At 38.7% G+C, this 26,197-nt stretch overlaps 1 protein-coding gene across 12 annotated transcripts in view; it reads left to right on the top strand.

The window, feature by feature from the left end:
• The window catches only part of ANKS1B (ankyrin repeat and sterile alpha motif domain containing 1B), a 1,250,258-nt gene that overhangs the window by 858,756 nt on the left and 365,305 nt on the right, over window positions 1-26,197 (top strand). For all 12 annotated transcript variants that reach the window (XM_056114313.1, XM_056114308.1, XM_056114302.1 and 9 more), the window contains one exon: window positions 21,375-21,473. In XM_056114313.1, coding sequence (XP_055970288.1) covers window positions 21,375-21,473 — 99 coding nt within the window. The remainder of the gene's footprint in view (window positions 1-21,374; window positions 21,474-26,197) is intronic.

Here is a 26,197-nt window from a genome sequence, read left to right as displayed (position 1 = left end):
GGAATAGGAAAGACATGTGAGAACTCATCCTGAGAAACAGTGAGAAGCGCTGGCACATTTAACTTTGTTCCATCCATCTTCGCCCACAAACCACAAAACACCAAGAAACAGGAAGAATTGCAGGATCACCTCCACAGAACATTCGTGTCCAAGTACAGGGCCCTTCAGAGTCTGGCACCTATGGGACACCTAATTAAGTGACTTGCCTCTGGCTACAAAAGCTAAGTCAATGGCAGAACTAAGAATAAAAACCACAAGGTTGTTGTTGTGTGTGTGTGTGTGTGTGTGTGTGTGTGTGTGTGTTTCCACGACACATGCTGCCTCTTTCAGAATAGATTATTTCTGGCAAAAACAACACAAAACTAAAAGATTTACAGCTCTATGTTCTTAACAAGGAACAAAAAAACATTTCGGAAAAGTATTTCCTAGCAGGCATGCTTTATTTTTAGCAACCTTGCCTTATAACTTATAAAGTAATTTCATAAACACAGTGCTGGCATCACAAAAAAGTAGATGTTATTGTCATCTCCGATTTACAGATGAAGAAAGGAAGCAATGGGCCTGGAGTCATATGGCTGTCAGATAGCCCAACAGGAGTTTGAGTTCCATGTTCTTTCTAGCCGTCTCTAGTGCCCTGGTAGAAGTTGTGAAGAAGCAGATTAATGGACACTATAGGCCAGATATTGACAGGCAACATGTGATCTCTGTGAGACACATTCATGGGCAAGACACTAGTCTAGACACAGTGGGAAGTAGAGGCATCTAATTATCTTGTTATTGTCACCCAGTTATGAAAGCAACTCTCCCATTCTTCTCAAACTCCGTCAAGCTCCTGCTTATCTCTAAGCTTCTGTTTCCTTGCCTGTAAAATAAGAAACTTTAAAAATTAATTGAACCACCTTGAGATTCATTTGTTCATGACTGAGTTGTAGTCACAGAATGTTCCGGCACCCATTCCTTCATCATTGTCACTTCCCTCCACCAATGACCCAGTTTCCCTCCCACCACCCAGCCTGCCACTGTGGCAGACACTTTTCTTTTTTCTTTTTCCCTTTTAGTTACTGTGGTTTGCTGTAACACTACTGAAAGAGCATCAAGCATATCACTTCCCTTCAGCATCTAGTTCTTGTTTAGAGAGATCACTTCCTACTAGAAATTCATCATCGTGGTCCCTTTTCTGATCTAATAACCCTTCCCCCACTGTGGCAAGTTTTCTACTCAGGACTCCTGGCTCTCGTTGTCTTTGCGTATTATTCTATTTGGTATTGCTCAATTTGGGTATTTTGCTATTGTCTTTGAGTATTATTCTCCTATCATTTCTTTATATCCCACAAATGAGTGTGCTAAGTCTATGACTTTTCATCTCTAATGACATCTATCTCATAGTTTTGTTCTGAGGAATAACACAGTGTCTGTCCACAGTTGAGTAGTCAGTGAACATTAATAGTCATCATCGTTTTTCACCATCATTATTATTCATTTCAGTTGGCTAAGTTCAAGTCACTGTCCTCTTTCATCATTATATAAATGTATCTCATCATACTGAATACTCGTTTAAAGAAAACGGTTTTTCCTCAGGACATGAACAACTTATTTTTAAGATAACATAAACTGATAAGATAAACTGATAAGTGCAGTTCCCCCTCTCTAGACCCTCTAGAAGATAAGATGTGGGAAAAGGGTACAACTTTATCATTGTTCAATTGAGAAAATTATGGTCTAGGAAAGTTAAATGACTTTTCCAAGTTAATACAATTGATTACTCATCATTCCAGATTCCTAATCCAGTGCTCATTTCCAGTAAATATTTCTTCCATAAGATAAAAGCATGACTCCTTTGCTATCATTGCTTTTAAATATACCTTTGCTTTTTTGTACTGCTCATGAGAATGAGATATATTCTTTTTTTGCTCAGTGTAATTGATCCCAATGATCATTATAATCACTATACTATGAATAATCATTTAAATTCATTTGTGTGCTTTGCACACATAAATTGAAAGATATATCAGTATTATTTTCACAGTATGTTCTCTTTTTCTTTGCCGGATAGGAAATATTTTTGAGCCATATGGGATCCTAATTTTCTGAATGCTTTTAGATTATCAGATGTCTCAACTGACAGTGCTGGATGGAAATCAAATCATGAGAATTTGCAAAACTGAAAAAAAATCAAGAACATTTTGGTGTTATCATGTACCGGAAATTCCATCTTTATCTTTCCTTCAATTAGGGAAAAAATCAGACATCCTGAATATTAGACTTTCCTGCTCAAACTTTTCAATCTTTTTGCTATAAGCATTCCTAATTGATTTTTAGATTATGTTTTCATGAATCTGTGCCCTGCATTTTACATTTATGATTCCTTCTTTGTAATTTTTATTTTACTCAAAATATAGCTAAGATCATAATGGAAATATGACTCTCTTATTTTGAGTGTTACTGGTGGGAGGGGGCATACCCAGATATGCTCAGGGCTTCAGGTCTTACTCCTGGCTCAGGGACCGTTCCTGGTAGGACTTAGGAGACCATATGTAGTGTCAGGAAACCATAATCCCTTTCTCCAAGCAGCTCACCATCCACTAAAGAGTAAAGGAGAAATAGGGCTGAGCCATTATACAGGGGCTAAGGCACTTGCTTTGCATGCAGGTTCCATCTCCAGCACCCTATAGGGTCCCCTGAGCCTGCAAGGAGTGATCCATGAGCACAGAGCCAGATATAAACCCTAAGAACTCCTGGTATGCTCTCCCCCCAAAAAAAATATATGGGGCATGTAAATACAAATAGAGAGTTAAGAGATTTATATGGCCAGTTTATCACCTGTTTCAGTCTGTATATATACAATCATGTTTAATAATGCCCTATTATAGTTAATAAAATATATTTATAAATGTTTTATTATTTTAATTTATATATTAAATATTGATTTTGTGTATAATGATATAATTTATATTTATAAACCACAACAAAAATCTTATTATGGCTTTGACAGTCACCAGTTGAATATTTCAGAAGTAAAACCTACCAACTATTCTCCCTAATTAGAAAAATCAGGCAATATTCATTAATAATTATCACCATGAGAAAAAGTATCTCCACTTTCTTTTCTGTAGCTCTAATTCTAATTGAATGGCATGATATGAGGAAAAAAATGATAAAAATCATATTTCTTGGTTTTACACTGTATGTGGAAAAGAGTGTATGCCTTACACAAATTTTCTCTTGTTAGAAAGAATAAGTTAGAACCAAATTGGAAGGAAGATATCAATCTATACAATTGTGTCTTTACCCTTTGCTTAAAATTGTCAGTACATGGCAAAATGATAGAGTAAGGAAGTCCTAAAGCACCAAAGGAATTTTATTTTTCAGTTATAAATTTGCTCACCTTTAATTTAACCTTAGGTTAACCTCCTGCTTTTCAAACCAATTGTGACTGTAACCATATAATCACATTTATGTTCAGTGCTGTGATATGTCTTGGCGCATCCAGGCTGCCATAACAAACTAACATAAACTATGTGGTTTATGAACAGTATAAATTTATTTCTCTCTGTGTTACAGACCAAGAAGTCCAAGATCTAGGTACCTGCAAATCTGATATATAATAGCAGAGCGGTAGGGCATTTATCTGGCACGCAGCCAACATGGCCGACCCGAGTTCGATTCCTCCGCCCCTCTCGGAGAGCCCGGCAAGCTACCGAGAGTATCTCGCCCGCACGCCAGAGCCTAGCAAGCTCCCCATGACGTATTCGATATGCCAGACACAGTAACAACAAAGTCTCCAATGGAGACGTTACTGGGCCTGCTCGAGGAAATCGATGAACAACGGGAGGGCCTTTACCTTTACCTTAATGATGACCTAATTTTTTGAGGACCATTCTTTTTGTGTGTCCTCATGTGAAGAAAGGGAAAAGGGAGCTTTCTGGGATCTCAAAAAGACAGTAGTGGGGCTGGAGTGATAGTACAGCGGGTAGGGCTTTTGCCTTGCACGCACCCTACCTGGGTTTGATTCCCAGCATCCCATATGGTCCCCCGAGCACCGCCAGGAGTGATTCCTGAGTGCAGAGCCAGGAGGAACCCCTGTGTATGCTGGGTGTGACCCAAAAAGCAAAAAAAAAAAAGACAGTAGTTCCATTCAAGAGGGTCATGACTAAGTACTTTGCAAAGGTCCCACCTCCAAATACCACCACACTGGAGATTAACTTCCAGCATGAATTATAGTGATGGGGGATGGCACCCAAATGTTCCATCTGCAGTTAGTACAGTGAGTTTCTAAGCACTAAACATTAAATATTTTTAATGCTGCAAGTATCAAACAAAAGTTTTCTTGGAGAGCAAAAATGTTTTTCTAGACCATGTCTTCAATACGTAAACTAAATTCAAAAATATATTTGGAGGACCAACAGTCCGGGCATTTGCCTTGCATGCGGCCCACCCAGGTTCAATCCCCAGTATCCCATATGAACCCCAACAACTGCACGGAGTAGTTCCTGAGTACAAAGTCAAGAGTAAGCCCTAAGAATCACTGGGTATGGCCTCAAACAAACAAAACTAAATTTTAAAGAAGTCAGGAATATTCTGGTCCACTCTTTCAATAGGGTAACCACCATTTGCTCCTCAGCAAGTGCATTTCATGTTACAAAGAACCTGAACACAAACCTTGACATCTCAGGAGTTTAGGGGAAAGCCACATACAGAAACCAACCTCAAACACCCCCAAAAGTTCTTATTGTTTCTGCTCTATGAAGGTTATAATGTGCTCAAGTCTCAAGGATAAAAGTTTTGCCTATAAAAAAATAAAAATTTATGTAAAAAATGTGCTTCTTTTAGAACCAGGATGACTATACATTCTCTAGATGCCTGTCATCTATAATTAGAAGCTGAAAGGAAAGCCACTCCCATGTTTAAAACCTGTCAACTCCTGAACACTTTGGTAATTTTACATCTAGTGAATGTGAACAGATACCAAATCCATAGGAGAAAGAAAAATCCTGCAAGTAATCATTTTATGAAATTTTACAATTTTAAGTCAAAGGATAAAGATACAATTGCATAGAATGAGACCTCCCTCCGAATTTGATTTTAATTTATTCTTTCTAATATTCCTTCACAACTCATCTTTGCAATGATTACATCAGGTCAAGGGTACTTGATGCCTTCACTGTGACCTTTATTACAGTGCCAAAATCCACATTCTTACATGTTTTGCACTGACAGATTTGGGTGCAAAAGATGAAGAGAGCTTTAAATAGCTTTCTTTATATTCAGAAACCCAGTTCTCTGAGAGTCCATGCTTGCTTACTATTCAATAAGGATGCTTCCTTTAAGGAGTCAGTTGATGGTAGACCAATAGGTGCCACTGTGTATGTGCAATAAGCCCCACTCATTTTGGGGGACAACCACAGCTAGTGTACTACTTTAAAATATTTTTAAAATTTTTATTCTAGCTGAAATACCATGGGTATAGTGGTGTGAACATTTTTGCTTTCAGAGTACAAAGTTACTGTACCAATAAAACCACCAAAGTTCCAAAGACCTTCCACCATTGTTCTTCTTATCAAGTCTAGTCCTCTGGTTTCTCCCCAACCCAAGTCCTCTCTCCATACTCCTTGGTAACTTCAACCCTATAGACAAAGATCAAGGGTTTGTTATCATTCAGTACAGTCCGTTTCCTTGTTTGAGTGAGTTCATCTGACCTGGGTCCTTCTTCTTACTCACTTCACTTCACCCTTTATAGCAAAAACTAAGAGTTCATCGTTTCCTAGCTGCATCATATCCCATTATGTTTTTCTATAACAACAACTTCTTTACCCATTCTTATAGACACAGGATGGTATCAGAAAAGAAAAAACTCTAAAGCTTTTCATCACAAGAGCAAATGCTTTTAGAGAAGTTCCCAGCAGGCACAAACAAACAAACACTGTCCTCTCATTGTTCATCAATTTGCTCAGGTGGGCCCAGTAACATCTCCATTTTGAGACTTGTTACTGTGTTTGGCATATTGAATCCAGGCTTTGCCATGGGGGCGAGATACTCTCGGTAGCTTGCCAGGCTCTCCTAGAGGGGCGGAAGAATCTAACCCGGCTCGGCCGGGCTGGCTGCACTTAAGGCAAACACCCTACCACTGTGCTATCACTCCAGCCTGCAGGCAAGGCTGAGAAAGTAGGTGCCCAGCCTCAGTACTGGGTGGTCAAGAGGAAAAGGGATGCAACCTCCTCTGGTGTTTTCCACAACTTAGAGATGAAATGATTGTGTCTCTAGAGTATGAACATTTACATTTTTAATTTTTTTATTGAATCATTGTGAAATACACAGTTACAAAATTTTTCATGGTTGGGTTTCGGTCACAGAATATTCTAACACCCATCTCTCCGCTAGAGTACATTTCCCACCACCAATGTTCCCGGTTTCCATTCACATTTCCCACCAGCCTGCCTGTAGCACTCCGCTCTGTAGCAGGCAGTTTCTCTCTCTCTCTCTCTCTCTCTCTCTCTCTCTCTCTCTCTCTCTCTCTCTCTCTGTCTCTCTCTCTCTCTCCCTCTCTCTCTCTCTCTCTCCTTTCTCTCTCCCCATGCTTTGCAATACAAATACTAAGAGGTCATCATGTTTGTTCCTTTACCTACTTTCAGCACACAGTTCTTATCCAGAATGGTTATTTCCAACTATAGTTGTCGTAGTGGTCCCTTCTCTATCCCAACTGACTTCTCCCTGACTTCTCCCTAAGATATTGAGGCAGGCTTACAACTGTAGGCCAATCCTTCTGGCTCTTGTTTCTACTGTCCTTGGGTATTACTCTCATACTATACAAATTTATATTTTAACGTACATTACTCAGTATCTATAGGTGTATCAATTTAGACCCTATATCAAACACCCTTGCAAGTTTTATCTTGACCATCTTTTCGTTTACATTCCATGAAAGATTGTATTCAGTTTGGTGGCTTGATTCTCTAGTGAGAACAGTTCCTATGGTTATGTTTAAAAAGTCCTACTTCAGGGATGCAGAAATAATAGAGTGTGTAGGGTGCTTGCCTTGCACACATCTGACCTGAGTTCAATTTCCAGCACCTCATATGGTCCCCCAAGCCTGCCAGGAGTGATCCATGAGTGCAGAGCCAGGAGTAAGCTCTGAACACCACTGTGTGTGACCCAAGAATAACAACAACAACCAAAAAAATCCTATTTCATCACTTTTTCCTCAGATTTTTGTTTCTTAGATGATCTTTTCATTTTGGTCATTTACCTCAACTTCCATTTCACCCCATTTTCCCGATATCTTTTTGTACTTATACAAAGGTACATATACTTATAGTAGCTCTTTAAACTATTTCCCTATACCTTACTTTTGATTACAATAAGGGATGGAGAAATAGTTTAAAGAGATAGAGCTCATGCCTAACATATGCAGTAGGATAATGTAGAATCCTCAGTACCAATGTCTTTATCCCTGGAGACTCCTGACCCCTGAGCACTATAGGTGTGTCCCCAATGGCCCCCTAATTGGACAACATCACCAAGGTGAGCCTAGGACTCTCAGACCGACATAGTCAGGCTAAGAAATACTTAGTAAAAATCCCAAAACCTTTTCAGTACTCTTTGGGAGGCCCTCGTGTGTGTGTGTGTGTGTATGTATATGTGTGTGTGTGTGTGTGTGTGTGTGTGTGTAATTATGTCCTGGATGTTTTCTGTCACATAGAGAATAAAAAATGTATAAGATTATCAGAATCTCAAAGATTGTACATTTGTAACCCTATTTCTTCTCCAAGTTCTAACACGCTGTCTTTCCAGCATGTTCTACTCTTTTCTTACTACAGTGCCTTTGCACCTGCCATTCCTTCTCCTTGGAAAATAACTGCCTAATGATTTTTATCATGGTGGTGTTGCTCCTTCTAATCTTTCACATCTTTATTGACATATCATTTTTTCAGATTATTTGTCTTGATCAGTCTTCCTAAAATAGGTCCTTCCTTTATTTTAACAACACAGCTGTACTAATTTCCTTTAAGAAATATTTTACTAGCAATATAAGATTAGAAAATGTATTACCTTTTCTGGAGCTTCAATTCTTCCCTTGATAATATGGAAACAATCATACTAATTCCAGGGGTTGAGAAGAATAAACATGGCAAAACATGAAAGAGTGCTTAGCATATATAAAATTTTACTAGGTTGTAGTTACTTAGGTTTTCTTACTTTATTTTATTTTTCATTCTTCTCCACTAGAATATAAACTAAAAAGTGAGCTTGCCCATCGTGTTCTCACTGTGTCCCAGAATTCAGCCAAGTTTCTGGCACATCAGTGCTCACAAATAATTTGTTGAGCAAATATGTGTTGAATAAACAAAGAAATGACAGCACCTACTTTGGTGGATGCCCTGTCTCTGGTCTGGACTCTGTCAGCTTATTTCTAACAATTTGTGACCTCTCTCTGCTGAAGCAAATACAAATGCATGATCCCAGTTAAATGGAAATGTCTATATTTAAAGAGGCTCACCTACTCCCTCTTTTACTACTTTCACCCTGAATAAGTAACACATTCTGTCTCTCCTTCCCTCTCTGCCTTTCTCTTCCTCTTTGCTCCTCTCCTCTCTAATTTATTTGGCTATTTTTGAACAGTCTAAAGGAATTGAGAATTTCTGAAGTTCTCAGTGTCAGTAGTCTCCCCTCATTCTTAAATTTGGAGATGTCAGTTCCCTGAGGGCTCCCATCTCTTTGAGGAACTAATGAGACTAATCTGCTGGTTCCCACAGGACTCAATGATCCACGGTCATCACAGACTCCTTCAGCTGGGTAAGCATGTCCATGGGACTGCCATGGACAGTCATCAGTGGATTCAGAACCCATTCAGCTAGAAACCCAAGGGTCCTTAATTCATCCCAGACATGCCCTACCTTCTTGATTTATTTCAGACATCCTCTTTTTCAAATCCCTGCCTTTGATAAAGATCTGAAGGACAGTTTCTCAAATGTGGCTCTGACCCTAGTTGACCGGCCAATGTTTGACAAAGCTCTACAGTACATTTGACGCAGGTGAACTCCATGCAGTTCTGTCATTCCCACCTCCCAGAATTGTCCTGGCTCAGAATATGGCAGCTTACTCAGTACTTTAGTTATAAAGAATGGGGATCACTTACAGGGACATGTTTGGTCCTAGATTATGTATACTAAAGAGCATTAGAAAAAGAACTAACCACTCAACCTTTCAGTAGTTAATAATTTATCTACAAGAAAATGCATTAGAAAAATTATGGCCATTAATCTCCTTGTTATGTGTGTATTACGGTTGGATGAACAGATGGATGAACAAGTGGATAGAAAGCTTAGGTAGGCAGGTTGCTAAGTGAGTTGATAGAAACAATGCAGGTGAAAGATGGCGCTCCCCAAATGAAGTGTATCATGTGGGTGGCTCACGAAATGTGGGTCACCTACCTCCTGCCTGTCACCATAAAGCTGGAGGTTTCTTGGGTGGAATGGGGGAGTAAAGGAGATAATGGGCTCAAGAGGAGAAGGGTGCTCATGTGTTCAACCCATCTCAGGCGCCCTGGGGAAGTATCTGGGAGTGTTAGGACTGGAGAAAGCTGCCACCAGGGGCCAGAGAGATAGTACAGCAGGTAGGATGCTTGTGTTGCATGTGGTTGACTTGGGTTCGATCCCTGACACCCATATGGTCCCCTGACCACCATCAGGAGTGATTCCTGAGTGCAGGGTCAGAAGTAATGCCTGATCATTGCCAGTTTTGACCTCAAAAACAAAATAAAAAGCTGCCAATAAATTCTGCTTGGTGGGGAAGCTTGTCTCCCACCAGCACACTGGGCAGCTGTCAAGCTACCTCTAAAGTCACTTGTTCTTTACAGCACAGTAACCTGATTTGAGATGAGCCATGTATTCTGTCTGGACCGAGGAATTCCACTCTGCAGGCAAAAGCAAAATCAGACTTACCGGGTCATCTCAGTTCCCTATCCATTGGCTATCCTTGCTTAAAGGAATTATGGGAAGCCAGTGAACAGTTGAGTAGATTTTTTTTTCTTCAGAAAATGTGAGGAGAGAGAAAGAAAGAACGTCCAAGAGAGAACACAGGCTTCTCCAGAGGGAGAAAGCAGAGTCCACATGCCAAGTAAAGAGACAGGGGACCCCAAGAAGCCTTTGTGCCCTCCCAGAGCTGAGATAGCCCAAACAGATATGCATACTGCTTGTCTCTGAAAAGTTAATTCTATAGGATTTACCCAAAATCTTACCCCAAACCTTCCACTAGGCACCTTGTATTTAGTAAGAGTCTGTTGCTCAGGTGTTTTTAATGAAAGCACATAAAGCTTTTGGTGATCTTTCCCCTCTTCTTCTCACAGCCTTTTGTTCTTGCTGGAGCTTCTCTCTGAGGTCCAGCCTTCTTGGGGCATTTGTTTGCACATCTCAGTGGCTTTTAGGCCTTTATGCCCTTAGGCTGGTGCCTGGAGTAACATCTGTAAATTCACATAACCAGGGGTAACCTGCCTGAGTTGGAGGTGGGGTCTGAAGGGGGGGAGGGCAAGGGAAGGTGGAGGGTTATGTTTAAAAATTGAGTCTTAGGAGTCCTTTCTTGGCAGCTATTGACCATTTATTGGACAGATATGTCCCCAGACATTTAGTTCTTTTTCTGTGGAAGGAAGCAGGAGGCTCAGAATCTTTTTTTTTTTTTACAATTTTTAAATATTTTATTTTCATAAAGTAATTCACAACAGTTTGTTGCAAATAATATTCAAACACCAATCCCACCACCAAGCACCTTCCCATCACCATAAGAGAGAAGTGTGTAAAGGTTTTTGTATGTTTTTGTATTTCTTCTGGAGCAATTAAAGCCCATAATAAGAGAATGCAGGCAAGTATGTTAAAACCAAAAAAAAAAAATGTGTGCTATTTTTGATACATAAGTGGGCTACAGCATAAGAGGTCGAGTGACAGTGAATGTGGCCATGCGCTCCAGGAAATTCTGCATCACTCTCTTCTGGAAACTTTGGTTTACAGTATCTAGGTCTTGGCCATTGATGAGATTACATGGTGTTGAGGGTTGTTTGTGGATGTGACTGCTAAGCTACTGGAAAACTGGGGAGCTGGTGGGAGGAGGTTCAGTCCTGATCTGAGCGCGCTTGGAAGTCTCAGTCACGGAGCCTGCATACCTGGGTTTTTCTGATGGTTCCAACTTGGGTGACGCTCATCTGAGCCTGTGGAGAGCAGCCTTGAGCATGGCGGCTGTTGGGTTCTGGAGGCTTTCGGTTGCTGGGGCTCTTCTTGGGGCAGGGAGGGAAACTCAACCTGCCCCCTCCCCCTCGCAGGGCCCCAGTGAAGACAGGAGGCTCAGAATCTTAACAGAAGGAAAAACCAATCCCAGATCCATCATCTATCTCCCCTGTGAACTTCCTTAAAGTGTTTCATAGCTGAGAGTCGGTTTTCTTCTCTGAATTGAGGAGCCTCCTTGTCTCCAAGACTGTTGTGAAGTTGTGAAGAGTTAGGCGGGCCAAGGACATAGTGCGCAGGACCTGTTTACCCGCTGCTAGTTCATCGCCGCCCTTTTCAACATTTTTCTTGTCCCAGATCCTGATGCAGGGGAGGCAGAAGCGATGGCGGTGGGTCTCTACATTCATTCGCGATTCTCAGATTCTTCAATGTTTTCAAAAATGAAAATATTGAATAATAAAGATGCTCAAGCTCAGAGTTGGAAAATAGAAAAGTTTACTGGAAGGTAGAAGAGAAAAGAAAAGGAGCCCCCTCCCAAGTGGAGAGGAATTTAGATTTAGTATAAGACTAAGTTAACTATGGCTCTTTTTGTGAGATTTTTATAACCAAGTCTATGTGTTACAGAGAATGCAGGGGATCTACAAGGGTGGTCGGGCTGGTTTGTCTCCCTGGTCACCTGCCTTGGGAATTGTTCATTATCTTACTCTTGTAACTCCTAGTTCTGGGGCAGAAGGATAGAGACCTGTGGAACTCTGGGAATGTTAAAAAAAAAGGGTCTTGGAGATGAGGTGTGGTCGGTTGATGAAGAGAAATGGAAGTACCAGCAAGGAGAAACTATGGGCTCCCCTTGTTGGGGAACTGTTTTACCCCAACGTGCCCAGACACATTGCACACCAATCCGGGTAGACGCTTGGTGAAGGATAACGGGTGTGCTGAGAAACCACTCCAGGAGAAGCTGATGGCCGCTCACTTTATTGCCAACTATACAAATATTTTGTCCAGGGTCTTGGCATAAGAGGATGGTTCAATCACACAAAGTTTAGCATCACTGACCTATCACTTTTCCAACTCTGCTTTGCCCTGGCCCAATCCTAGATAAGGCTAGATGCTCCAGTTAGGAATGTAGCTAGGTGATAATTCTTGGGGGATGGGACTCAACACCAGATTCCTGGGGCTTGTAAAATGGGCCCAGACACTCCCCACTGGGTAGACAGGTCTTGTCAGCTCTGGTGCCTGTTGCATGCTCCACATCCCCTCTTGTTGGCACGGGGAAACTGAGGCTTCCTCTTTCAATCCCAGATGTCAATTACTTTGGCTTCTCCCCCAAGACCACTTTTCTTTTAGAGCTCTCTGTGCTGGGTGAGAATTCACTTACTGCAGGAGCCTGTGGGAAGCCCAGAAGGGCCATGTTCCTTTCCCCTGAGAAGCAGAGTGTCCAAAGTAGCCTAAATGTTGCTCACTTTTCTCTTGCCCAGCTCTGGGAAATGTTCCACATTTTAGATAGAAGAACAGAACTCCTGTACCAGCCAAGACTGTGTACAGATCACCCAAGGGAACAAAAATTTACTTCGCAGCTTGTGATGGGAAAAAGACACAGCACAGCTGTCGACTGTTTTTTTTTTTTTTTTTTTTTTGCTTTCCTCTTGGTGTGTTCCATTAGCTCGCCTGTCACTCTCAGGCTGCAGAGAAGCAGGAACACAAAGTGACACTGGGGTATTCCCCCCCAACCCCATTCCCACCAACAGCTCAGCCTGGAAAGACCATTTAAAGCCTCTAACATCCGCCCCACACCCTTGGGAGTGGTGCCACCCAGCTAGACACCATGTTTCAAAAGAGAAAGGGAAGTGACTGCTTTGCAGCCAGTTAGGGAACTTGTAGACTGCTGCGCCCCCTCCCCCCAAGTCCCTGCCAACCCTAATTCCAGGATTCAGTGAATAGAAAGGACTGGAGCAGAGAAGGGAAGAATAGGTCAGACAGCTTTCTCTTCCACCCAGAGGAATTCATTGTCGCTTAAATGCTGTGAAATCAAATGTGAAAGACCTCAAATACTTGCTTTCAAATGTGAATTTCGTTTGGCTTCAAATTCAAATTCAAATGGTTCCGATCTCACTGTGTTTTTTTTTCCTGGACCTTTTTTCTCCTGCGGTCACCCCACTGGAGACAGAGTTAGGTACTAGTTAGGAGAAGGGCTCCCGGCCAGGCTCTGTGGAAGTAGTTATTTTAGTAGCTCTCTCATCAAGGTGTGAGGATTAAAGAAAGAACTATAATGAAGGCATTTAGAACAGTGCCTGACATGGAATAATAAAAACTCAATAAATGTGAAGTTGACTTTGAGTCAACTTTACCTTACATTATATCATTTCTTAAGCAGGATATAGCTTCATATGAATCCTAGCTTATATTATACATCTCACACCTATATAAAATGTTATTAGTGTCCATGTTGAAAAAAAAGACAACATATTTTAAAGCTTGTTTTTGTATGTATGCATCTGAAAAAAAAGGGAAACAAACAAGATAGCTTTGTTCTCCTGTTCTACTGATAGACACAGTGGACTAATATTCTTATAAATAAATAGCTTTCCTTTGCATGATTATACCATTTTTTACCAAGGTAGGAATTACTATATAAATGATTTTGTGGACTTCTATATAGGAGCACACCTCCAGGGAATTTTTTTAATTTAATCTAAGTTTTATAAAGTTGTTCACAATAATTCATTACTTAATATTTGAGCACCAATCCCACCGTCATATTTTGAATGTTTCCATCCCAATTCCCTAACCATGCCAACCATTTAAAGCAGCACTGAAACAATTAATTTTGTATTGCTTGTTATGAATAATCCACTAAAAGTGGTCCAATAAAGTTTCCTTAGAGGTGGAGCTGGAGCAATAGCACAGCGGGTAGGGCGTTTGCTTTGCACAAGGCTAATTCCCAAAATTTCATATGGTCCCCCAAGCACCGCCAGGAGTAATTCCTGAGTACATAAGCTAGGAGTAATCCCTGTGCATCACAGGGTGTGACCCAAAAAAAGAAATAAAAATGTTTCCTTAGAGGAAAGTGTGCAAAGATTGTATTTATCCAGCAGATTCACTCCTGGGTGAGGCTCTTCCAAGTCTGTGGAGTGTGGCCCTGAGCTTGGCGGTGATTGAATTCTGGAGGTTTTCAACTGAGGGGCCTTTGTTGGGGCCAGGAGGGAAACTCCTCAGTCCCTCTCTGAGTTGCCCCCTTTAAGACCTCTAGGGAATCTTAATTATAACTTATGATCTCATCAAATCCTGCTCAATACCTTAACAAATAAACCTTGATTACTTAAATCTTCTCTTTTTATGTAGCTTCAGGTCTGATGTTTCAAGGGAGAAGTAGACTTGAAAGCTAAAAAAGGGTCAGTGGAATATAATCAATCAAAATTAGCTATTAAATGTTAATTTTATGAAATAGTTCAAAATATAATTTATTCAAATATATGACCTACCTATAAAAGTTGCTCTCTAATTTTTCTTAGATATATATAACATATATATATATATATATATTATCTTCATGGGCACAGTGAGTAGGGTGTTCGCCTTGTACGCAGCCGACCCAGGTTCAATTTCTCCGCCCCTCTTGGAGAGCCCGGCAAGCTACTGAGAGTTATCTCGCCTGCACGGCAAAGCCTGGCAAGCTACCTGTAAAGTATTCAATATGCCAAAAACAATAACAAGACTCACAATTTGTTGTGAGACGGTATTGGTGCCCGCTCAAGCAAATCAATGAACAATGGGAGGACAGTGCTACAGTGCTAATCTCCATAGTCCAAAGCACCTAGAAACTTTTTTCATAAACTAAAAATATGAAACTTTAATTAAATCATGAACAAGAAATTTTATTGCAATATATAGAAGATTTTCAAATAGAGGAATAGCATAGAAAGGCTTAAAAAGCTACTACAAAATTCTGTTTTACTCTTACTTTATTCATTTGAGAAAATTAAAATTAGAAAAACTATATTTCATCCATTTTCTGATTATTTGTGATCACCCATGTTTCTGTGTGATAAGCTAAATAAATCTTTCTTCCAATCAATTTTGAGAGTGGGGAGATCTGGAATCAATCACAATACATATTTTATCTGAAACGTTCAGAAAATACTTGTATTGGATTTCCTTGTAAATTGGTTGTTCAACTGATCAGAGCCCTTTTAGAAACTAGGAGATAGCATTGGTATTCCAAGAAAATTAAATACAGTTTTATGTCACGTAATCATTTTTGTTATTAAAAAAAAGTGGGGCTGATACTGGAGAAAAATTATGGGGGTTAAGGCTTTTGTCTTGCACTCATTCCGTTGATGTCAGTTCAATCTCCAGCACTGCATATGGCTCTCCAAGCAACATCAGAAATGGCACCTGAGCACTGAGCCAGGAGTAAGCTCTGAATACCACCAGCCCAAACCTCCTATCCACCTTCAAAACGTGGGGGTTGAAATGTAGCTCAATCACAGAGCACTTATTTTTACATACATGAGGCCCAGGGTTCAATCCCTAGTACCACACAGTCCCCTGAGCAACACTAATAGCCACTTCCAGCACTGAGCTAAAAGCAGAACCAGAGCACAGCTGGGTGTGGCCCCAAAGTAAAAACAAAATAAAACTGTAAACTGTATTAAAAATAAACTAGAATGTGTGTTTTAGAATGTGTGCATTTATAAGATCTTAGTGTCATTCCATTTTACAAATAATCTATTTTAAATGTTAAGGGCCATACAAATTGTGGAGAGGAATCTAATTTGGTTAATTATAGAACAACAACAACAAATCTTACATCAATAGCAGCATCCTCTTGATTTTTCTCTCTTAGACTGAAGGGGGAGAATAAATAACATTCAATCCAACCTTACATGAGGAAGAAACCAGTTTCCTATGATGTTAAAGATATTTCCCTTGTATTTTCTGTAACATGTAGCAAGAAGGAAAGGTTTCTAAATGAAAATGATATAGTAATAAGGTTATAAATATAAGAAAACTTTCCAAGATAAAGTTCTAAGACAGACATGATCATTACAAACATTTTTGAGATATGATTGTTAGATATGATAGTATTTTTACTGGATCATTAAGTCCAAAACACTACATTTCCTTCATTTGATCATCTTATTTGTTTACCGCAGCTGAAAAAAAAATATATAACACATAAGATTATATTTCTTCATTGTCAGAGAAAATTGAATGTTTAGATCTTAGCGCATAAAATACTAGACAATTTTCTTCAGTCCATGATTTAAGAAAGCAATAAAGACCCCCGGGATAAAGACCCCCTGAATTAAACATTTGTCCATAAAAGAACAGATGTTCTTAATACACTGCCTTGGGCCTCTGGGCCTTCTAGTAAACCATTAAGATTTTTCACAGATTACTAATCCTTAAAAACCTTACTCAGTATGCCTGGTAATATGCTATGAAAATAGTCATTTATCAATTGAACTTGGATTTTGACAACATAGATTTCTAGTCCTATAACAAAGAAGCACTAAAGAAATTAAAACCAGCTACTAATTGTTTTAATGACTAAAAACTTAGAAAAATCTATCTGAAAATTTGAAATTTTATGTTAAAAAACTTTGACAGAGAAACACTTTATTTTATATATATATATTTTTTTTTTATTTATATCCAGCAGTGCTCAGGATTTATCCCTGGCTCTGTGCTCAGGGGTTACTGCTTGGTTGTTTTGCGGGGACCATATGTGGTTCCTGGGGTTGGATAAGGGGTCAGTTAAATGCCTTAACCCTTCTCTTCCACCCAAGAAAGAGACTCATTAATTATATCCTGAGAATGTTCATCAGCATTCTGATTCCCCATTTTGAAAGTCACTTATAAAATTCAACTGCAGTTTAAATGTCTTCAACTGGAGAGAAACATTGGATCTTTAAGTGCCAGGCATTTGTAGACCTGTTTCATCCTATTGTTGTTGCCACCTGTGTCCCACGAAACCTTCAAAGCCAAATCGCAAAGAATTTGGTATATGGCAAAGATACAGAAATTGAAAGGCCGTTCTTAACATGTAGCTAAGGGGTTGTATGGACTTAGTGAGGCTTGAAGATGAAGGTTGTGGGTAAAGCCATGGCTGGGAGATGAGGAAGTTGAGTCAGTAGGTGTCCTGGAAGGTGAGGAGGGTGGGAGTTTTGCGTAGGAGGTAGTTTCACAAAAGAAAGACATAATGGGACTGTGTTCCAGAAACCATTCATCTGGCAGTCATGTGAAATGCACAGTGGAGAGAGAAAGTTTCCATTTATGTTGAGCTTTTATTGAAAATGAAAGGAGTTAAGTTGAGATTTCCGAACAGTTAGTGACAGTAAGTGATAATGTGAGAGTAAATTTTAGCTCCCTGAGAAGAATGGAACTCTTATTGTTCTTGAGGTGCTGCTGTTCCCCATGTGCAAACAAAATGGTTCATTGTCAGACTTGGTTTTTCTCAGAAAAGCTGTAAAGATATATGATACTCCAAAAATAGATATTCTATCATTTATTTCTTTTAATAAGAAATCTTCTAGGCTCATGGTAGATATTAATTTTCAAATATTTATACATATGATGCATGATTTATGTATATACATAATATTATACTTCTCCGTAATTTTTTTTATTGTTGGAGTGGCTTCCCCAGGAGTGGGGCCACTCCTGGCTTTGCTGGGAACCTCTACAGTTACACTCCAGGTTGAAGGGAGGTTCAGGGAATGGCATGCAATTTAGGACCTCAGGCACAGCATGCACTCAGCTCCTTTGAGTTATCTATCATTCTATCCCTCTAATTCTTTTTTTTTACATTAAAAGCTTTAATATTGACATAGACAGTATTTGTGAGTGTCACTCTTATGTTTATGCTGCACGCTGTGAAATACTAAAATGCACTTTCAAATTATATAATCTATATTTATATTTAATTATATGCATCAAAAGTTGGACATGACTAACATCAGAACTAAAATCATTTTCAAACTGAATGAATTTTTATTAGACGACTCCCTTTATGAAACATTGGAATAAGGAACATTAGGCCTAGACAAAATGTCTATCTTAGCCAAGTTTACCCAATAAAGATTTAAATCTAGGTCTTGAGACTTCAATTCCAGGACTATTTTGAAAAACAACTAGTTTGATGATAGATCATGATATTTTTGGTGTGTCTATAATATTACAATGAGAGAAAAAAATAGAAGATTCTAACAGCTTGCCTCATTGGTGACAGTGAATCTTTATCTTTACATTTCCATAATTAGTACCATTTCCCCTTGGGTAGTTCTCACCATTTGCACTGTGCTTCCCGTAATTTTCACTCCTTTTTCAAAAATGACTGGTAATTATCCTGTATGTGTGGAAATTTGACCCAAAGGGAAAGTGTCTAACTTCCCTACCATTCTTCAAAAGGTTTCCTTTCCTATTGAAGATAAAGAAGTATTTGGTGGCTCAGAACTCAATCAGTGGTCTTTAGAGATTTAATTTTTCAAAAAATTTCATTACTCTCCACTGAAATCAAGTTTTCAGGATAGATAGCTAATTAAGACTATAGGATCCTGGTGTGTTGTGTTTGTCCAAAGGTTCTATATTTTTATGTGAGCTGAGGTTGTGGGCAGATAATTTACCCAGTAGAAAAATTGCCACTATTCTAATACTTAAAGGGTCAAAGGCTTTGTGGGTTGGGTTTTTTGGAAAAATAACCTGAGTCAGTCCTTTTGGAAAAAAATCCCTGTAAGAGCAGAATGGTATCAGCATCTTGCTCATGACTTGCAAGTCCATTTCTGAACACTTTCAGAAAACGAAATCATTTATATTCTTAGCCATGCTCTATTGTGTGCACTGAGTAATTTCTTGAGAGCAATGTTTCCTATGGCACATAGCCAAGTCTGGCTTTATTTGTTTTTCATTAGACTTTTCATTATCATGCTGCTGTATACCTGGATCATTCTGCCTCCTTCGAGACAGTCAAGGTAGCTTAAGCATGAGAATGATACAGTAAGTAGGTGGAATGTTTTTGTCCAGTAAATGCCCATTTTTAATCCGTAGCTATGGTAGTGTTCTAATGACTTTAATCTTTCTAATAACAGTCAATTATCCATTTAGAGCATAGTCTGATATTAAATTGTTTACATCCATCTATTCTGTCCCTGTCCAGGGAAAGACATTAGTCTCACTTTGCACTATATTAGCTTGGCCTCTCTCCTTTATTATCTTAAGAATAGGGATCCTGTTTTATTTACCCCGTTGCCTACGCCTGGAATCCATGTGTATTCTGCATCTCTTATCATTGCACACCTTCAATCACCAAGTAAAACTTCTAGGGTTTCCAAATCCACCCATTTTCTTTCTCCTGTGAACACTACCTTTGGTCCAAGCCCAGTTTACCTCTGAACAATTTCAATGGTCTCCTTGTGGTCTCAGTGTCCCACCTCACTCCCAGGATTGTTCTTTCCAGTTCATTCTCTTTATGTTTTTTTTAATGAATCAGAATGAGAAAGACATGCTAGATGTATCTTTAGCATGTCTTGAGATCTCTTACGTGTGAGATCTCTTATGTGTCTTGAGATCTCTTAAGTGTGAGATCTCACGAAACAAAGCTGGTAAATAGAACCAAATGAAAACAAATCCTTGGCCTCTTACCATAAAACTGAAGTTGGAAAAAGGGGGTTGGAGCATGAACAAATGAAGGGAGTCTAATGGGATGGTGATGGGGAATATTGGCTCTTGAGTGATGTGTAATATATTTTGAATATATATGGAATAAACACATATATTTTTAAGAGACATGGAATACATTTTGAAGAGGCATTTTAGATGTCCCTAAAACAAATAATAGTCTTGTAAACCAGAATTGCCTCAATTTTTAAGAATCCCTGTCAAAATCCATTTCTTTCTATGAGTAAGTATACCCTAATTTCTATTTATAAGTGCTTTTTTGTGTTATACATTGAGAGGACAGATATGATCAGAAAAGTAGTGATATGGCTTGAACTTCTCTATAGGATCCTCATTTTTTTTTAATTTGGTGACTATACTTGTTAGTGCTCAGGGGATACTCATGGCTCTGTACTTAGGGATCACAGAACTCCTGATGGTGCTCACTGGACCATATATGGTTCTGGGAATGGAATTGTGGTAAGTCACATGCAGGGCAAGTAAGCCAAATTGACCTTTCCAAATTTAGATCTCAACATGCAATTCCTTTTCTTCAAATCTGTCCATGCCTTCCCGATGGGCTCAGAATAAAGTTTGCATTCCTCAGTGTAACATACAATGTCTCTGCAGTCTGGGTCTGCTTTTCCTGGCTTACTTTAGCTCCACTCCTAATTGACTCCAGAACTTAATGTTTCCAAGTACAATATTTCCTCTTCTACCCTCATGACACTGCATGTAATTTTTCCTTTATCCTTCTCCTTTGAGTGATATATCGTAACCTTTCTGCAGATGTCTGATTAGACATCATCTCCTCTGAAAATTTATTCCAGATTCTGTCAGGGTTCTCAAGAATGTCTCAACATAACACATCTACAGGATTCAAACTCCCTTAGAATAGTTAGTTTAGTTTAACTAGTTTCATGAAACTAGTTAACTAGTTAGTTAACTAAGTTTCATCACTGGACTGAAAGGAATAAAAACCACTGTGGGCAGAAGCATACCTCAATCCTTGTTCTGTCTCCATGACTTGATCAGTTTTCTGACCTTCAATATTTTAAAATTAATTCTGGATTTTCCTTCTTACCTGCTTAACAGAATACTTTCATTTTTCTATGTGTCATTTCGAAGTCTGTTTTTGGACAAGCACAGGAACAAACGTATTCGCTCATATTGCTTGGAATGCAAGTCACTGATAATCTTAAATAAATCTCTTCCCAGGAGCATTTACTTTTTAATAGGAACAGAGAGTTAAGTCACAAAACTGAATCTTCAATGCAGATAATCCAGCCATCAATAGTCAACCTAGAGAGTCTTTAAGCAGAGAGAAAAAACTTCTTAATTCAAGCACAAAGGTGACCCGCTTCCTTGCTCTTCCTTCTCACTAAAGAATGATTCCGTGTCGTTGTTTATAAAAGTCAGATCGTTTGCTGATTGTTTTCCCCTGCGTTAAAAAAACAATAGTCTGTCTATAGTAAAATGGCCATATCTCTAACATTTCTGACATTGTTTCAGGGAAGCAATGTCATGGAAGATCAGGATTTGTTGGAAATTGGAATCCTTAATTCTGGGCACAGACAAAGAATTCTGCAGGCAATCCAGCTTCTTCCAAAGGTAAGCAATGCTTTACTACCAAGACCTTATGCAGTGCCAGTGGATTCAATCCAGATGTCCAGGAAATATTCATATTTATAAAAGCATATTTATACTGTTCTTAACAGCAAGTCTTCTTAGAATCAACTAAACATTCAGATTCCCAAAACTACTATGTGCCATGCCAGGCACATTTACCTAGAGTGGTGTAATTAAGAAGAAACACTACTGGTAAACAGGACATTTTCCGAGTTTGACTTCTGTGGGAGTTCATATATCAGTCTAAAAATCAACGCACACCCCTCAGGGAAGAGTTGAGGTGCTGAAAGGAAGATAAGCTCAATCTTGGGTTGGAATGGAATGTTCCTGAATTTGAGGCCTTCTACTTCATAAGAAGAAATATTTCTTGCACGATTTCTTTTATTTAGCTTCCAGAAAAAAAAAAGGGACCTGCTTAATGACAGGAGTAATTGACTCAGGGATGTCCAAAGTGTGGCATCTCCATCAGGAATTTACAGTGCATGTATAAACCCTACAATCCTGATGCCATTTGCCAACCAGGCATCATTTTAACTGTAAGCAGTATGTTACCTAGCAACAGAGTTGACCTTCTAGTTCCAGATAAGATTTCTTAAAAGCTAAAGCGGGAGGTAGGAGCTAAGCATGGGTCTTTAAGATATGGTGGATTTTAATTGATAAGAAATGGAAAAGGCATTTCCTAGAGCCAGCGGGGATCAAATAAATGCAGGTACAATCCAAGTGACAAATTGCCAGAGGCTTTAAAGGAATAGCAATGTTGCTTGATTTAAAATTCAGTGGAATTTTCACAACAATGTGAGTACTTCATGCCATTAAACTGTACACTTAAAAATGGTTGACGGGTCTGGAGAGAATGGTACAGGGTACAGGAAGTGATGAAGGACTTGCCTTGAACACAGCTGATGCCAGTTCAATTCCAGGCACCGTAAATGGTCCTCCAAGCACTGCAAGGAGTTATCCCAGAACACAGAGCTAGGAGAAAACCCTGAAAATTGCTGAGTGTGCCTGGACAAAAAACCAAACAAACAAAAAATAGTTCAGATAATAAAGGTTATATTTTGTAATTTTACCACCATTTAAAAAATGATTGCAGGAAAAGAAATTTCTCCATTTAAGACAATTGGAGAGTGGAAAGTTGAGTCAGAGATAATGCAAAACTAAATAAATAAAAGTCTTTTGGGCAACTTTCTGTCAAGTAACAAATTTAAAAGTCATTTTGTAGGCATTTGGGAGCTGACCTGATTAGACCACTTTCAATTATTTGTTCCTTAGAGGCATTATACAATAGAATTATAAGAAGATGTATTGAAGTTGTGTCACTCCCTTGGAAATAGACTCAGGGACATGATTGGAAGAAAGCAGATGACTAGCAATGTGGCTGAGCAATTGAGCACTTGCCTTGCATTCATGAGGCTTCAACTACTGGCTTCAACCCCTAGTAGTTCAAAAAAGAAACTTATATTTCATATTATCTTTTCTTTCTAATAAAGGGGGCAGTAGTGGTGGGAAATGGACACTGGTGAAGGGATGAGTATGAGTATATGACTGAAACCCAATCATGAACAACTTTTATACTGTATTTCACTGTTATTCAATTAAAAATAAATTTTAAAATGAATGCTAAATATTAATATAAGCAAAATAAAGCTTTAACTTCTTACAATGGGAAAGATCAATATTAACCACTATTTTTAAGAATGTAATCAGATAAAATTGGGCATCTGACAGCAAATTAATTTTCTACTGATGAACTTAACTCTTTGATAACCTCAAGGAGAGCTATGCTTACAATGGGTTATCTTTATTGATGCAGTTTTCTACATGAGAAGGACATGAGAGGAGCATCTTAGGAACTAATTCTAGAAGAAATTCTTAATTTCTCTCCCTTTGTATATATTTTTTATTTTATTTATTTATTTTTGCATTTTTTTTAATTAAAGTACTAGTTTGTTGGCAAGTTTTCTGCTCATTTTCCCTAAAGGGTTTTACACTACCTTACCCACAGTAGCCAGCCCATGATCTGAATGGAATAAATCAATGAGTGATCCCTCTTGTCATTATTTTAAGTTCAACTCAAACACCTGCCTGTGACTTCCTTATCACTCTCTCTCTCTCTTTTTTTTTTTTTGCTTTTTGGGTCTCACCCAGCGATGCTCAGGGGTGACTTCTGGCTCTGCACTCAGGAATCACTCCTGGTGGTGCTCAGGGGACCATATGGATTCTGGGAATAGAACCTGGGTTGACCGCGTGCATCCTACTGACTGTGCTATGGCTCCAGCCCCCGCCCCCCCCTTATCACTATCTTAACATGGAACCATACCCTAACACCCTTCTCCAAGCAAACCACCTCTAACTTGACTTCCACTGTACATTCTAAGATGTCATGTATAGGTTAGAGTACTGGTGTCAGTTTCTCGTTGGTCTTTTCTATCCTGGAGGGTTTGTAGGAACACTTACTCCCCATCCTTTAATTTCCTTACAGACTACACAATTAAATTTCCACAAAATATGCAGAAAACCCTTCTAAACTGTAGATCAGATAGATTGTACCACACCATGCTGGAAATCTACAATGGATTCTTTTTCCACTTGTCTGGAGCCAGGGAGATGGCTCAAAGGTCTGAAGAGTAAACTGAACATACTAAGGTCTCCAGTTTAATCCCTGGCACGACATGGTTCTATAGTCACTACCAGAAGCAAACCCCAAGCATTAAACTCCACTAGGTGTGATTCAAAAATGAAGGAGTAAAGGCAAAAAGCTAAGAGAGTCACTAGAATCAGGCTCCCTCTCACTCCTGCTACACTCTAACCAGTGATTTGTATTTTGGTTCGAGAACATTCTATGCCATTTTGCCCAGCACTTTCCATTTTAGTCTCTTTTCCTAAAAAGTCTCTTCTAGCTATTTATATGTCTTCTTCTCAGTGATGTTTTTGTTTTAATCTCAGCTTTTACTGTCTTTTTTTAAAAGATGGACATTTGTAAAGGTGATTTAGGGTGCAGTTGAAGGTCATGTGACCTTCACAGCTTAGATTCCAAAATATGCTATAAAGCATACAGCTAAAAATATTTAAGCACCCTGGTAGGAAGTAACAGTGAATAATATTCATATATCCACATGACAGGAACGTTTACTGCACTGTGTGAATAATTCCCTAAATAGAGTTAAAAAGGAAATAGGTGACCTTAGGAACATTGACACTGCCATCATTGCAGTCTCAGTGTGCAGTTGGAAGAACTTATAGAGGGTAATGTATTGATATCAGTAATGAACAAGAATGTACCTCAATGGTACCACAATGCCCTGTGCTGCTTTTCATACATCAAATCTCTACTCTGCGGTCTACTCTTGAGGCTTCTGACTTCAAAGTAATACCCTACATCACTATCACTGTCCTTTGGATTGCCCTACCTTTGTTTTATTCTTTGTATTTATGGCTTTCTGAAGTCATAGTTTTCCATTGTTGATTTCTTTCTTATTTTCCATCTCTCTCCCAGATACAAAAGTGAAATCAGTACTTTGATTATCTTGTTTCCTTTTATACACCAGCACCTAAAAAATGCCTGAAAAATTGTGAGTGGTAAAAACAAACAAATAAAAAATCAAAACAAAGCAAAACAAAAAAAACATCTACTTGTGGAGTAAAGGAATGCATCTCTCTCTCTCTTTCTCACTCTCTCTGTCTCTTTCTTTTTCCTTTGAGACAGATTGCCTTTGGATATTTTATATGAAAAGATTAATGACACTTTATCACTACAACTTTATAAACATCCTAAGGGTTGAGACATTGTTACATCTCTCCTTGAATTTCCCAATGTGTTTAGTGCAGTACATGGAGAATGCTTGATTAAATGTATGAATCTTTTCTTACATGATACACATATACAGTGTTTTATATCTGTATTGCAATTTTAAGATGGATTTACAATCCTATTTATGCCATTTGATAATGAGAAACAAACAAAAAACCCTGAAGCCAGAATTATTTGGAGAAGAAATGGAGTGTTTATTTTTAAGACAGAATATCATTCCCACTACAAAAACAATACAAAATTAAGTTTCTATCAAGAGAATGATGCAAAGTACTTGCTATGCACACAAATGAGTACAAAATATAAAAAAATCAAAACACATGTTCAGGAGCACAAACAAAATGTTATAATGCTACAAATTGATGCTTTGCCTTCTTAGGTAATGAGCCCAATCTTCAGTTGGTTAACAGTGCAATTTTATTGCTAACACTTTTGGGAGGGGGTTGGGCATTCTCTCTAATTTTGTACTGCCAGAAAAATAGACAAACTACATCATTTTGTTTATGCATTTTAGGTCTTCAGAATATTTGTTTTATTCATCTGTTTTGAGAACTATTCCATGATTGCTTTCTGAGGTCCTTTAATTAACACATTATGTTTTGGAAATGGTGAGAATGACCTTAAACACACAATTTTCTAACTATCATCTTGGTCTTCTGGCACAGTGAAAAGCATGTTTTAATGCTTATTTTTTTGTTGTTTCAAGTTTTATAGACAAAACTTTATTCCTTTGATAAAATGGTTATTCTCTAGTATAAAATATTCACCAAATGCATAGTTATTCTCTAAGGTGCTCTTTCTAATATAAAATATTCACCAATGCAAAATTTTGCATGTTTTCAAGTACATTTCATATACTCAACATAGAGAATACACTCAATGGATAATAAGAAAA

The sequence above is a fragment of the Sorex fumeus genome, unplaced genomic scaffold, assembly GCF_029834395.1.
Source record: "Sorex fumeus unplaced genomic scaffold, SorFum_2.1 ptg000003l, whole genome shotgun sequence".
NCBI classification, from domain to species: Eukaryota; Metazoa; Chordata; class Mammalia; order Eulipotyphla; family Soricidae; genus Sorex; species Sorex fumeus.
This window is presented reverse-complemented; position numbering and strand designations above follow the sequence as displayed.